The sequence below is a fragment of the Phoenix dactylifera genome, chromosome 3 (assembly GCF_051530095.1).
Source record: "Phoenix dactylifera cultivar Ajwa chromosome 3, Ajwa_hap1_PhDact_Kaust_v1.1, whole genome shotgun sequence".
NCBI lineage: Eukaryota > Viridiplantae > Streptophyta > Magnoliopsida > Arecales > Arecaceae > Phoenix > Phoenix dactylifera.
Window position 1 is genome coordinate 54179686 of NC_143192.1, and position 16319 is coordinate 54196004.

General features: G+C 38.7%; 1 protein-coding gene across 4 annotated transcripts; it reads left to right on the forward strand.

The window, feature by feature from the left end:
* The first annotated feature begins 2728 nt into the window (after positions 1-2728).
* LOC103716247 (RNA-binding (RRM/RBD/RNP motifs) family protein) lies at positions 2729-13436 on the forward strand. Of its 4 annotated transcripts, none has more exons than XR_605486.6 (4): positions 2792-3187; positions 9112-10412; positions 11111-11322; positions 13010-13436. XR_605486.6 is itself a non-coding variant. In XM_008804170.6 (2 exons), exons 1-2 carry the CDS (start codon positions 2966-2968, stop codon positions 10267-10269), a joined length of 1380 nt encoding a protein of 459 aa, XP_008802392.3. In that variant the 5' UTR covers positions 2729-2965; the 3' UTR covers positions 10270-10727. The 4 variants fall into 4 exon arrangements, 1 of the variants encoding a protein (XP_008802392.3); XR_016400009.1 differs by lacking the exon at positions 13010-13436 and adding an exon at positions 11492-11565; XR_605485.5 differs by lacking the exon at positions 13010-13436 and having other exon boundaries at positions 11111-11476.
* Positions 13437-16319: the final 2883 nt, after the last annotated feature.

Below are 16319 nucleotides of genomic sequence, written 5' to 3' on the forward strand. Positions count from 1 at the left end.
GCCAGAAGATCAGGATAGGACGTGGAGCGGCTGCTCAATTTGCTCGCCCTACACAACGAGTTCCTCTGCTCCCCTGAAATGCTCTGGGGATTATCTTTCTACCGGGACTTCCGCATGGAGATTTTATGCGCGGCTCTCTACTCATTATTCACACTGCCAGTCGTGCGTATTCCCGCATATAATTTATATGCCGATTATCGAACTGCAGACGCAAATGTTATGCGCGCGTCCTCACAAGGGGTTTATGGTGATGCTCTGGCCATTGGCTACTGTTTTCACGTAAGGATCTCACGTGCAGATGTCCGCATATATTTTTCTATGGATGTCGTCGACCAACGTCTATAAAAACTTAGCTAGCCTGATTGCAAGGACATCCCTAGCGATTTAAACCTCCTTAAAAATTAGAGCAAGTTAAGAAAAATTAAGCCACTTTAAGCCGAAAATTTCATCGAAGAAATCTCGAAAGAGAGTCGGAAGGTCAAGATGAAGTTTATCCCAGAATTTTTTATAGAAAGCAATGATCAAAACCATCAATATCAAGGGATTTAGATTTGCCTAGCGAGAATACAGTTTCTTTAACTTTCTCCATACTGAGAATTTACAAGTTGAGAAAGATCAATCTACGCTTCTTCGGATACAAGTTCCAGCCAAAGGATAAGAGACTATCCTCCGCTTAAGCGAAAACATCTTCTAACAATTGAGGAAAGCAAAAGGAGCAACAAAAAAAAAAAGTAACAATTGAGAATATAAGTTTCAATTATAGAAGCTAATCCAATTATGCTGTTTCCTAGAATAAGCTACCATGTGAAAAATTCTATATTTTTTTCTCCTTCTTTGAGCCACTGCAATCTTGATCTCTGCTTTCAAAGATATTTCCCTTGCGTATAGTTCATGTTAATCCCCTTTGAGAATTTTCTTGATTGAAATTCAATTAGAGACAGATTCACTTTCTCTTCCTTCGCATCAGACCTATTGATCTCAGTATATCAACTCGTCCTATAATCCAACACCTGTTCACCATTTATATTATAATCTTTTATTTTTTTTATTTTGTAATTTGTAAAAATCATCTAATAACTCTCTCATATTTGAGAAGATAGGGCCTTACATCAAGTTGTTCTTACATCTCTCTCTTTGGAGTACTCATCAAGAGAGGCTTTTTTTGTTTTATTTTTTCGGAATAAAGATGGCAAAGCCCGTTCAATTTATTTCATTAGAAATGAAATGGGTACAAGAAGTCTAAGTAAATCAAATAGACACCAGAGAAAAATTCTAAGGACTTTCTAGGAGATTCAATAGAGATCCATTCAAGCCTATAAGATCTTATCTTCCAAACAATATCATTGACAGCTGTCTTGGTAGCACCAGATTGAAAGTAAAATTGAAACATCATTTTGATCTTGTGGACATCTTAGACCTCGAATCCTTATAAATTAAATTTTGTGTGACACAAGTTTGTCATCACTTCGGATTTATTCTAATAAATTCTCCTCTTATAGTTCTATCAAATCTGAAACAGGAACTCCTCCCCTTAATTCTGTAATTTTCATGTATCCTTTTGGTTGTTCTGCTCCTCTTCTAAAATGAATTCTTGTGATCTCTTCTTTATCTTTATTCACTAATGAAGAGAGTAGAGCTCTGCTTTTCCCCTTTTTTTCAACAGAAATCCCGCAAAAAGGAGTGGTGGGGATTTGTTATCAATGGTAATTTGATGAAAAGTTTAAACACTATGAGCCTATTTGGACGATTAGGCTGAAAATCTTAAAAAAATCGTGAATTAGACCAATACAACCAACAAAATCATAAGATTACAAGGTAGACTAGTTTTTTTTTTGCAGCAGTTTTTTTTTTGCGCATGTAAAATTCGGATCAAACCACTCCAAAGCTATTTTTGGTATTTATAAATATAGACCTAACCTAACCTGTAATCCTATAATTTTACTGGTTATACTGGCCAACTCATAAATTTTATAAGATTTTTAACTCAATCATCTAAATAGTTTCAGGACAAATTTATTTTTCCGAGAAGTTGTCGCATAAGAGTTGATGATAAAGGAGTTTCAACTGTCCTCACAGTACATGTATATAAGCTATCCTACATTTCCTTATACACTTGTATACAACTATTTTATGTGATGAACTGACCAACTGATAAGTCTCCATTTGACCTTGCAATCATGAATCTCTCATCATAATATCCCTAGGAAACAAGAGATACAACCAGACTGCTGATAAATGACTACCCCATGCCGATCTAGACATGATCATGGGGAAACATATGACAAACTTATGAATAATATAAAAAGTTCATAAGGTTGAGAGGTGGCATATGAAAGTTATAAATAACAAAGAAGATAATGAAATTAAAAGAATCACAACCATCCTTACCATCCTAATACAAGAGGAATCTCCAACCATGAGCACAAAAAAGCTCTTAAAAGCACATTCATAGACTTTTAAGAGTGTAGCCCCTATCAGATATACACATGTCTACAGAGAGGTGAATCAGTACTGCTGAGTATATTGTTTTTTTTGCGGCTCACCACTTGCTTCTGAAAGAACCACGTGCCTACGCTTTATTCTTTATGCGGTTGTAAAAATAAAAAATAAAATAAAATAAATCTTTACCCCCTATGATAAGGCATCTCTAATCCGCACGTGCACCGCACGTTCCGCACCTAAAAAACCCTCTATCAGATCTCCGCCGTTCGTTCCGCTCCCCTGTCTCTTACAGGAAGCACCATCACCGTCCAATTTCTCGGCCTCTCTGCCCTCGCCTCTTATTCATTTCTAACTCTCCTCTGGGATATGTCTTTCCTATAGCCGTCGTTGGCGGCTCGCCTCAAAAACCCTAAAATTCTTCTCCTCTTCTCCTTCCTTCTTGTGGGAAGGAGAAACCCTAGAAGAAAGGAAATCCCCCTCGATCTCGATCTCTCTATAGGAGGGAGTTTAAGAAGAGGGAGCGATGGATTCGGATCAGGGAAAGCTGTTCATCGGGGGGATATCTTGGGAGACGACGGAGGAGAAGATGAAGGAGTACTTCTCCGAGTACGGGGAGGTGCTGCAGACGGTGATCATGAGGGATAAGATGACGGGTCGCCCCAGGGGCTTCGGCTTCGTCGTCTTCGCCGATCTCTCCGTCCTCGACCGCGTCCTCCAGGACAAGCACACCATCGACGGCCGGACGGTGAGCCCCCAGTCCCTCTCTTCCCTCCCTTCCCTCAGATCCGATCTAGTCGGCAGCGCCTGCGAGTTAAAACTTCGATTTTTTAGGTTTTCAGCAGAAAATTTAGGTTTTGTTCTTGGGCTGGTGGTTTTTCTTGATTTTAATTAAAGCGATGACAACTCCTGATGTGGCCGTGATTTGGAAATAATTGATTTTTTTGGGGTTTTATTTATGTGTTTGGTTCTCTGGATGATGGATCGTGTTTTTTTTAGGGTTTCTGAGCAGTGAAAAACTCTTTCGAATTCCGTTAACCGACTGATATTGTAGGTTTCCCCCTCTATTCCGGACCCAATGAACGAAATATTGATTATTTAAGTTCTAGTGGTCTCTTTTAATTATTTAAATTGGTTTCTCATTTTCTTTTTAATTCTGAGAGAGAACTAATTCAGTTGTTTGTGAGTTATGAATAATAGAGGATGTCTTCAACTCTCTCTCTATCCCTCTCCCCCCTGTTGATAATTAATATGGGGGTTTTTCCAATAAAGACTATATGCATGCTTCTCAACATTTTGGTAGTAAGTCCTCGAGTTCTTGCTGTTATTGTCATCGTTTTATTATATTTTGCAAGAGAGACCTCCACTTGCTGGTCATTTAATTTATGTCTGAGGGTGTTGGAGTGAAACTTTTATTGCTTCGGTTTATGTTTATGCATGTTTCGTATTTCAAATTGATAATTATGAATCTACGCTATTTTCTTTTATTGGTGGTCTTTGCTGAGCTATTGTGGCATCCTTGGAAACTTGGTCTTAACCTCTTCTATTTGTTCGATTTCCTGTTATATGAGTAATTGTATGGCACTTTTAACTACTTTTTCCTCTTTTTGTTTCTCTTAATTACCCATGGAACCATTATTTTTGTTGGCTGTGTTCATCATCATTATTTTTGTTTATACTGATAGATGTCTTACATATAGTGGGGTTTTGTAGTTGTTGAAATGTTACATGGAATAGATTGGGGCTGAGCTTAGAATAGTGGCTGAATTTGGAAGAAGAATTAATATCATGACTAGATGTTCAAATTTGAAATCAAGCTTAAGGTGCTCTACATCTGTCAAATTGACATAGTGATCAGGTGTTTAGGCTCAAAATTGTCTGCAGATTGACACCTAAATGTAGATTCCAATTCATATGTAAATTGGTGTTTAAAATATGATTGAACAAAACTTGAATTAAGTATGCATATATTGATTATCTATATACGATATGACATGCGTACTTGGTACATATTTTATTTTTTAATTTTACCCATTCTTCTATCAGAGTGGTTACATCTATGGAGTTGATATATGTGCCTTTCTTTTTTGCTTTTCTAATAGATGGTTCCTAAGCTTGAATGTTCTAGATGAGCAATTTAGCTAATGAGCACCCAAACCTTGAACTAAAACCAAACTGTAAAACCCCTAAATGAGCATCATGGCCATTTAAAATAATTGTGTTGTTCTTGCTTCCGTTTCCACATGTTCTATCTATTGATCCCCAAACTCCTCATCCTGTAAATTCCCTACATGAAAGGCTTATTATCTTCTCCACCAAAGCTTTGCAAACATCATAGTTGTCCCTTGCTCCACTCTCTATGCATACAAATGTATACTCACCTTGTACCTTTATGCTGAACCATCTTTCACCAAATCTCATCTCTCATGATCACTTTGGAAATTTTTTATTGCAATTGCGAAATTGGTGTGTTAACTACAAAATCCTCTTTTCCATTAGATAAAGAGAAGAAACCGTAATCCCTCTGTAGGGAGAATCTAAGAGGAAAATGGTGATTCGCATCAATGGAACATGTTCAAAGGGGTATATGTTAGACTTGGGATGATAAGCTAAATTATGTTGGGCAAGAAGAGCATGTTGTTTTTAATGATGTTTATGAGGGGTAGGATAATGGGGAAGGGGGGGCATGTGGACAAGGTTATGAACAAGGCTAGACAAGCTTTAAGTGATTTAGGCAGATTGCTTAATGGCTTAATGATCATCTTTTATATTTAAAGAAAAATAATAAATATTTCTCATTGTTCTATGAGACTCTAGGAAATTGAACCAAGGGTACTTAAGCATAAGGCTAGTGTCCCGAGGTTAAGATGATGGCCTCAACAGCAATGACAACGGCAAGCACGGCTCTTGTACATGGTGAAGGCCGTAGCAATAGCTACTGCTAATGGAGTGGCGTTGTTGATTAAATAATTAGGGTGAGGGGAAGCAGATGGGAGAAGCAAGGATTGGCATGTACCATGGCAAGGCCTAATTTGCATGTGGCATGAGCACATGCTTGTGCATGCATGCCAAGAAGGATGGAGCCAATGGGGCGTTGGGGGGCCATGCTCCCTGGATCCAGAAAAACCAATATACACTCTCGTTTGCATAAGTTCTAAACCCCCCCCCCCCAACCCAACCCAAAAAAAAAGAAAACAAAATGACTTCCCTTCCATAAATTTTCAATGGGTATTTTATCGTCTAAAATTTATATATTGGCAGTTACTTCTGCTTTTTGCATATTATCAGATAAAATAAAAAGATTAGATATTGCATGGAAGAAACCTAACTAATCTGGTATTTTGTTAGCCTTGCCACTCACCAATGATCATGGATCAAATATTGATGAATTTATTAGAGGACTTTGCAAATCCCACTTTTCTTCCTCCCACCTTCCTCATGATTTTCTTTCCTATCAGGGGAGAGGAAGATAATAAGGGGAAAAATGCTCTTCACTCTTTCCATCATAGGGGAGAGAAAGAAAGAAGTGAATTTGAAAATGGGTGACACTAGCTTCCTCTTCTCTTCTCTTCTCATGCTCTCGTTGCCTTCTTTGATTTTGGTGTACTTGAGACTTGAGGATTATTTGATGGTTGCAATCACTCTAATTCAAAAGGAAGCCGATTGATGGATGGTCGTGATCAGTATTTTAGAAAAGCGGCCATAGTATGCAGGTGGTCAAATCAATGCATAGGACATGCGATATGCGGGGTGCATTTGTAGGTGCATATGCTGTTCATGTTTTTTCATATTTAAAAATAAATAATAAATAGTTAAAAAATAGAATTACATCATTAAAATTCAGAAATAAATAATAAAAATTAAATATACTCATTCTCACTTTAGTGCATATTCTAGCATGGTTGGACATGTTAATCTGTTAGAGTCACAATTCCTATGAAGTGTAATCCATGCTTATACTGATGCAACATCAATATAAGAAATGACAAATTATCTTGATGAACATGAAAATATAAAATAGGTTGCCACAAAGCGTTTTTAGAAGTCCAGATCAAGTTTTAAACTTTAAACTTTGACACAGATACTTCATAAACAACAGTGACAAAACATAAGTAGTGACATAATGTATGGACACAGTACGAAGGTGCTAATTGTCAAAAAGACACACTAAAATCAAAGGTCCCTCTCCTCCAGGAATTGATTTCTCAAATAACAACCCATCATCAAAATCATCATGAAAAGCCACAATTATTCTCCTCCTTTGTCTCATCATCATACTCATCTAACTACTCATTAGTGTTTCTAGCCCTAGAGGTGAAAGCAGAAGCATCGCAAGCACTAGCATTAGTTGGCCTAGGCTCCTCCTTGTTGTATGACCTCATCAGCTCCTGAAGCTAATTAAACTAGACCCCATGTCAAACCTGTTCCAGCAAAGACCTTTTCTTCATTTGGAGGAACATCAACAAACCGCCCCCTAGCATGGCCTTGAAATTCCTTTGCCAACATAGGATCTCCCCCTTCTCCCTCTGGCGTTCCTTTAGCTTTGAATTGGAGTGGATATATACTAAATCATTCAACCTCCACACTTCTAGTCTCTTCCTTTTTAGGGGGTATGAATATGCAAACAAGTGTGGTGACTAATTGATACTCAATATTCAATCAAATTGGCAAAATCTATTAATCAAATACATCCTTTAAGGATCTAAGCACTCAGCCTCTCAAATGTGTTCAATTCCTTTCACATCTAGAGGAGCTGCTTGTCAAGATAGGGATCTTTATCATCATTGATTTTAAATGTGACATTTGAGATCCACACATTGACAACTAATGAGCTGTCATTCCAATGACGACAACTATATTAGAAGTCTGTTAGCTGAAATATGAAGTCATAAGCTAGATATGTAAAAGTTATAGCTTATGGTTAAACTATTAAACTCCTTCCTGGGTTATAATAATCATCAATCTCCGTCCTTTGCCTCACAGCAATTGGCCTTCCAAAAAGTCCGCTTGCATCCTTATAGGCCTTCAATTCCACTTTGATAACATGATCTTTGAATGGTAGGCTCAGGAGACAATGTCTCAATGCACGTTAATAAGACATCCATGATAATGGTTTTTTGATTCTACATTGTTGCCTTCATTGAAATAGTAATAGGGATAAATATAGTAGCCAGAGACATGTAAAGGATCATCAAGCTTTATGTACTGATCTGTGGGATTAACATAAGGCTTATGGGAGACTCCAGATTTTTGGAAAATGCCTTGATGTCTCTCTTAGCATCTTCTCAGCCACCATAAATAAATCCCATTGCTGGCTTCTTGTCATCATCAACAATTTGAAGTCTTTCGCTAAAGGTGTGAATGCCTAAAGGGCTAGCGCCGCTTGTTTTCAGAATTATGTGCTTACGATATATCTGCAGCCATCTCCCCCTTGCAATTCTTAGACCATTTTATTGCCTTCCAATCATCAGATGTGAACGTGAGCCTTAATTTTTCCTTTTTATCTGTAGGACTTTCCAAGTGAGGAAGGATGTAGCAAATCTAGTGGCTCTGGGCCTCATAATCCCCCTTTTTTGAGAATACTTCTGCGTCAAACTTAGTTTTTTGTGGTGACCGTATATGACAATTTTGAGGGTCTTTGCCTTTTAAATTGCAGCCTTAATCTTTCTTTACTTGGAGGTGTCTTTAGCATCAAATCAATGGAATAGGCTGCACATGAGGTCCAAAATATCCGAGGATGCTTCTCCTTCATCATCCCTCCAGCTACTAGAGTAGTTGCAGCATTGTCGGTTATATACTAAGTTTGTGAGTGTTTTTTTAGAGTTGCTGCGCTTCATGGATGACTTTGTTAGAACTGTACTGATTTTTATCTTGTTATGAAATCAGATAGTGACATGACATTTCGGGCAATCTTACCTTTTTCTCTTCCCTTTTTGCTCAACTATTTGCTATATTTTGTAAATTTTCATGTATTGATAATTCTCTTTACAGCTAAGGTAACATGCACATATTGAACTTTGGTAGTGGAAGCATGAAGAGTTGACTTTGTGGTCATTAAGTTCAATTTTTTTGAAGTGGCAATTTGTGTAATACTCCAACTGCATCCGTCTCCTTTATTGTTTTACCATTGTTGATATTTATTTTAAATTGTTTACAAGTTATTATTTAGAAGAGATTATTCGATGATGTATGGCTTATGGTTACTCTTGGCAAAAGAATGATACATTTCGGTCCATTGCATGCCTTAACAGTGTATAGTAGTTTTTTATTATACACACATTAGGAACCTTAGTTCCCTTTTTAGTGTGCTTGCGTCATTCTCTTAATTGACAGGTTATGAGCTTTCCCATCTTTTATAGGATAAGAAGAAAGTCTTTTATATTATGAGATATGTTAAAAGTTTAAAAGATGAAATTCTTTTGCTGGCTCTTAAATTCCTTTATTATTTATTTTTCATTTTGTTTCTGCAAGTTATTCTTTCATAGTTTATTTGGGTAGCTTTTTTTTAAATTCATGATTTATATATACTTTTCATTATTGAATGATATCATGCTAGTTGTATGACGAAGCTTTAGGTTCTTTTTTTGTTCTGTCATTGCAAATTTCTTGCATGGTTTTAGATATTTGCTTTTATTGCCTGTGTTTCTATGAAACTTCTGCTTTGATTTCCAGGTGGAAGCAAAAAGGGCTCTCTCAAGAGAGGAACAACAGGCCTCCAAATCTGGAAACCCTAATGTTGGCAGAAGTGGCGGAGGACCTGTTAGTGGTGGTAACTTTAGGACTAAAAAAATATTTGTAGGAGGGTTACCCCCAACTTTAACAGAAGAAACATTTCGTCAGTACTTTCAGGGCTATGGAGAGGTGGATGATGTTGTGGTGATGTATGATCAAAACACCCATCGCCCTCGAGGGTTTGGTTTTATCTCTTTTAAATCAGAAGATGCTGTTGATCGAGTTTTACACAAGACCTTCCATGAGCTCAATGGGAAACTTGTGGAGGTCAAGCGTGCTCTCCCAAAGGATGCAAACCCTAGCAATGCTAGTGGTCGTTCAATAACTGGAGGTCCCTATCAAACCAACAGTGCTTCTGGTGTTAATATGAGTTCCTATGATGGTAGAGCTGATGCCGGTAGGTATATGCAGCCACAAGCTGCTGGTGGTGGTTACCCAGCATATGGTTCAACAGGCTATGGTACACCTGGATATGGGTATGGAGCGGCAAACAATGGTGTAGGATATGGAGGTTATGGTGTTGGTGGCTATGGAAGTCCTACAGCTGGATATGGTGGACCTGCTGGAGCCTATGGAAATCCAAATGCCCCAGCTGCAGGTTATGCAAGTGGTCCACCAGGTGCACCTCGAAGCCCATGGAGCAGCCAAGCTCAATCTGCTTATGGCTCTGCAGGGTATGGTGCAAATACAGGCTATGGGGCGCCGGCTTCATGGAATGCAGCAGGTGGTGGTGGAGCAGCCCCACCTACTGGTCAGTCTCCCAGCGGGACTACTGGATATGGGAATCAGGGTTATGGGTATGGTGGATATGGTGGAGCTGAAGGTTCTTATGGCAGTCATGGGGGCTATGGGCCTGTTGGCGGACGTGGCAGTGGCGGTCCAACTGGTGGCTCAGGAGAACAAGGGGCTGGTTCTGGCTACATGGGTGGCGGCTATGGCGATGCAAGTGGTGGCTCTGGTTATCCAAATTCTTGGAGAACTGACCCTTCTCAAGGAGTGGGTTATGGAACTAGCCAAGTCACCGGGCCTCCTGGTGGGCCAACTGGTTATGGCGGTGCCTATGGTGGTGCTCAGTCAAGGCAGGCTCAGCAGCAGTGATCATGATGGTGGGATCATAATTCCACCTTGGAATTCAGCCTCAAGAATTGGTTGTCGAATTTCGTGACGAGGCCTGCATCACTTGGTTTTCTTGCCTGTTAGGAGGACTGACTGTTGCTGAGGAAAGCAGTTTTCTGGGACGGGTTGGAATGCTTAAATCCTCAGTATTTTAGTAGTACCCTATCTTTCTAGTATATAATAAGTAGCTGTTATGAGGAGTAGCATATGCCTCATACTACTGCTTGCTTTTAAGTTTCTTATATTACATTTGTCGGCGTGTAGGTGTTTTTTCAAAGCAGTTATCTGGAGTTGATTGCCCTAGTTTTCCTCTGGTCTTAAAGCTAGTGTAGCTTATCTTAGACTTTCTATTGCTGTCTTGCGTGGTTTGATCATAGTTATTTACTATGTTAATGGTAATGCTATTAATACTAAGAACCTGATGATAGGGATCTTGGCAATTTCTCTTGATTCTGTTTGACACTTCTTAGAACTATTTTAGTTTTGGCACATGATAAGAAATAAATACTGAAACATCATGCAGCACCTTCTCTGGTATGGATGGTAGAGATGTAAACTGCCTTCAGTAGTTTATCAATATGTGATAGAGGGTTACAGATTTATATTTCCTTCAGTAGCTACTCTATATTTGTGATAAAGATGTAGACTACTCCCTTCATGGCTTCTTATACGTAACTTCTTAGCACTGCGATATGAAATAGAGAATTAGAGATGTAGTGGGTAATGAAGGCTAGTTTTAAGGATGGAGTAGGAGCTAGAAAATTTGCCATTCATAGTACAAAACATAATCGTTTCTTTCCTCCTGTATTTCCCTTTTGTACAGGGGCCGCTGCTCTTGTTCTATCTTCTCCACCAACATTGAAGCCTTTCATCGGGTGAGCTTGTAAAGCACTGAGGAACCTCTATGCATAGTCTGGCGATTACTTGAGCGCTGGAGGATGCTTCCAAACCTGATAATTTGTTTTTATTCATCACACTGAAAGTGGCTCTTGACTAAACCAATTGCTGAAGGGTGTTGCTTGCACTTCACAGCAGGTGATTTTTTGAAGTGAATGATCCCGTCTCCTTCATCACCTATTGGGTAGCCTCATTCATTTTTGTTGCTGATACTATAGGATTTATTTAAAAATTATTTTAGGGATTGTTAATGAGCCTTGTGAAATAATTGATTAAAATTTGATTGAACAAATCTTTGTCTTATTAGGCTTGATAACCATGAAACTTTTCAGTTTTCATCCATACTCGCAAAAGAGAGGTGGCTGGTGAGGTTTGGCTCTATTTATTGTGTCATTCTTTGTAGATTTTCATATGCATCAGTTTACTGATATATGAAATACTATTTAGCGTTAATGTGATTGGTAGGAGGTGTATATGCTTATGCATGCAGGTCGTGCACGCATACACTGTTGGTTAAATGAAAACTGATGGTGTGCATTTGTGTAGGAAGTTTTGTCGTACATGCTGAATATCATAGTTGTACAACCCTCTGGTATACCCTGATCAGGACCGGGTAGAACCATTCATCCGCACTAAGGAATTTGATCTAGACTAGCTTCTTAGGAAACTCTAAGCAAGTTGATGTTATTTAAGAGAATGGGATTCTTTGCTGCTAGTGTTGTCTTTATGCTATTGCCATTTTGTCACAATCAGGTAGGCTAATAACTATCTTGCATTCTTGTTATTAAAATTTTTAATCATTTAATCGAAGGCAGTCTTTAAGATATGAAGTTTTCTTTATCCGACTTCACTATTTTCACTTTAACCAATAGCTGGCTCCTAACGGTACTACTGTCAGTTGCCTCCAACCAGGTGTAGAACCAAGAATCCTTAAATTTTCTGTTGATGCATGATAACAAGTTAACAACTGTGATTTTGGTGCGTACTGGTTGATTAGGATTTCTAGGACTACTTTCCTTCCTGCTGCTTACCCAATTCTACCTGTTTGTTTCCTCATTGTCAGTTGCGAGTTATAGAGAAAAATCTTTATGATAGTCTTTAGCGTGGATGTCAGTAAACCTCTAAACTAGCCTTCATTTTAAATGAGCTTTTGGCCCCGTCATTCAACTCTTAATTTTAAATGATTATTACAGTATCTTTTGAAATATGCCTTGGCAGTAGAAATCGGAGAATGAAGTATGAATTAGCTGTGTACGTTATTCTACCTTAATTTGCAGTGTCCTCTTTCTTCAAAGGTAACTTGCATCATTCCTACCTGGGTTTCCAGAATCTGGTGCTTTTTAGCCACTAGCAATCCATGTTTGATGGTTAAATAATGCTTATCCACTTGGAAAAGATTTTTTGGCAAGGATAACAATGCAAGTGTTCCAACATGTTTCTCCCAGATCAGGCAAAAGTTCTTGTCATGTTTCATTCTTGCTACCTCCGTAACGAATAGAACCGAATGGATGGTAAGGGAGAACATATTTATCATTCTTTTCTGATCTTAAAATAGCCAGCGCAGCATTTTATTTTGAGGACTTGAAAAATCAATGTGGTTTATTAAATCAATATTTTGGTGATCTATCTTAACCATCAAAAAGCTTGTCCCAGCTACCTGTAATGGCGATCTCAAAAATCTTGATAGAAAGATATTGAGATAGGCTTTAAAATTCCGATGTGTTTGATATAGTGATTTTAATAGAATATAAAATAAAGGCTCTTCTCTACGTATTATTCGTGATAAATTTCAACATTACCTTCTGTTTTCCCATTAAACCTGCAGGTATCGATCGGCACCCTCAGTATTTGTTTTGAGGTCAGCCCGGCTCCACCTCCCTGTTGTCGGAGGCATTGGCAACTCACTCGTGCCCTCCCCCTCCGGAGCCACTCGCTTCGCAAGCAGCGATGCTGAAATGCTTTATCGGCTGCTCTTTTGGCAGCTCCAGCCCCGCTATCCCCTCGACCATCTCCACCACCTCCCTGTTGACGACCTCCTCTGCCACATGTGCCAAAGGGCAGCCCAAGAGATGCATAATGTAGAAGAAACCTTCAAAGTATGACGGACTTCTAACCGAATCCATTTCTCAAGGAAGCTCAGACGCATGTCTGAAAGTATGTTATCCCTGTTGCCAAAGTTTCCTTATCGAACTCGTTGTCGTCAACACGCCAAAAATTTCGTATATAGAGAGGGTTATTACATCTTTCTTTTCTAATTCAGTTATGCACCACGGTGATTGATATAAGTAAAATCATGGAGATTTCGTATCGAGGAATGACATTGAGACCCCAAAATTCAATCAGGTTGATAGAATCATATAGAAGTTTGGCACCTATTTCTGGATGCAACCAACCACTATGATTCCCTTGCTCCATCCATAAAAATCTTCTTTCTTTAAGCGGGGGAGGAGAAGATTCGTACGGGCTTTATGGCTCACACGGAGTGCGATCCCATAGCCAAGGGGACTAGCAACGATCTAATCTCATTTTTTGTCACTCTAAGTGTTCAGTTCTAATGATATGATCGTCTGCGCACATCGATTGCACGCTTTAGCTATATAGAGATGTATAGTAGAAATTTTTTTTTTTTTTTTTTTTTGAGTGGTTTTTCAACTCCAATTAGTTAGGCTCACGGTCAGACCACTTTGCATCATCAGCCACCTCCACCTCGACGAGCATTTACTAGTGCTGTACATATTAGGTCTGGTTCGATTTCCCTAGTTATGTTGTATCCCTAGAATAGCACCTAGGTGAAGCGAACATTGTGGATCATTCTGTCACACCCCGAACCCGTCTTCCGGGTCGACCACCCCGAACCCGTCTTCCGGGTCGACCACATGATGCAGCCACATAATCCCTAAAGCGAAGCGAGGCCTAAAATAAACAATATCAATAAAATACCAATAATAATCAAATCAATCCAATGATACTACTAATATTAAATAATCAACTAGATCAATTACAGAGTTTCAAATATCCATCGATATCAGCAAAAAAAAAAAAAAGATATCTAGCTAACTAACTACTAACAACGCGAACTCTTAGTCCCTTCCAATCGAAATCATGCCTTCCGTGACTGAAAAAAAAAAAGCAAGAAAGGTTATGAGTTTTTCCAGCTCAGTAAGAATTCGGACCTACTATATCATAAGTAATCATCAATCAACAGTACCAAACGGAATGATTACCATATCAATTATTAGAAAGCTAGTACACCTAAACATGCACATAAGCCCTCAGCGGAGAAGGAGAAGACTCCAAATAGAAGAGATTCCGGCCTTATCCGGCCAGTGGAAGGATCACTTCGGACTCTCGGAGTAATATAAAGGACGCGGAGCATTTCTGCTTTGGATCTGGAGAAGGCAAACAGTTAAAGGCTTTTCTGTTCTTGTTCTAAAGAACCCTCTCTTCCTATCTGTATGAGCATTATTTTCCTTAAAACATCTAGATAAGCATTCTGTTGAACCTTGTACTTGTTGCCTTGTCTTGTGTTCTCTTCTTTGTCTTGGATTATGTGGTGCTTCTTGTGCATCTTATGCGAGTCATGTTACATGCATTGTAAAAGGAGATTCAAAATGTTTAGTTTTGCATGGCTCATTAGTTGTCATTACACTGTGCTACAACAAACCCAACCTATGCTTTGATAGAGCGACATAAACACTATTGCTGAACATTTCAAGTTATACCAAAACACTAACACCCTTTTCCGCATGTTCTCTTCTCTTTTATTTTTTATTTTTTTGTTTTTTTGGGTTGGGGCGAGGAGGATTTTTGGTCTGTTCCCTCCAATTCTATTCTCAAAAAAGAGTTATGGTAAAGCATCTTTGAAATCTTGCTAGTGATGTAGCTGACTGTATTCATGTGAGAGCAGTATGAGCTGCTGATGTACCCCCCCCCCCCCCCCCCCCCAAAAAAAAAACACCTTTGAAATTGTTCAGTTGATAAATTATAAACCTCGACGTATTGAGATTATATTGTTACGGAAATACGGCACAACTAGAACGATGCATTGATGCCTATGGCTGTTTGGACATATTCCTCTTTGTTGTAGAGGATCACCTTTGGTATTTTAGCTTCTGTCTTTACCTTCTTTTTTTCTTTCTTTCTTTCTTTTTAGATTTGGATGGAGAGAATAATTTCTTGCGAAAATTGCCTGTCATGTCTTCTTTGTTTTAACAAGGAGAACTAGGGAATTGATTGTCTTAAAAGCTCCACATATCAGGAGAGGGTCGAGTGAGGCCAACTCTGGTTTATGTAGTTAATCATGATTCTAATGGGCATGACCCTTGGTAAAATTGTCTCCAATTTATCAGTTGCATCAATAGAAAAGGAATATGTGCAGCTGTGGAAACAATTCAGAACTTTAAGATGATCGACCTACACCAATGACTCTCTTGTTATATAGTCACATGATTTGTTGATCATATATCACCTGATCTAGGAGTTGGCTAAGATCGATCAAGTTAAATTCCTGATATTGCAGAAAGTTCTGCATCAATGTTCTTTACCTTGATCCTACTTGATTCGTTCTCTCTCTCATACACTAAATGATAATAAGACTCGAAGAATTGCTCCATAGAGAGAACCAAACATATCACATTCAAGTGGCATACGGTTTAGCTTTGAATGCCAAGAGAAACTGCAAATTTTGCCATCCTTCTTTACAGGGAGCGGTTTAGGTCCAACGCTCATCGGAGCGGAGCAGCAGGTCGTCCAATGCAGCGATGCATGATTATCGAACTTCAAGATTTGTGATATCAGGGAGTGCCCCAACACTGCATCACAGCCTGCACCAGCATGGATCATGATGGTGATCCAACTCTCCAGAGCTGCACCGGAAGCATTGGTTTATACATTCCTTTTAATCTTGACTTTAGGGATAATTTTTTTCACTATTTTTTTTCGAGAACCGCCTAAGATTCCGACTAAAACTAAAAACCTGCTGGTCCGATAAGCACCTAAACCTCTCCCCCCAATTTTCCAATACTGAAATTACATATACTAAAAATTCGACTTCTTGCTCCACTTGTTACATACTTTTATGTATACCATCTATCAAGAATAGTTCATTACAAATCTTGTCTCTGAATAGGAAAAAA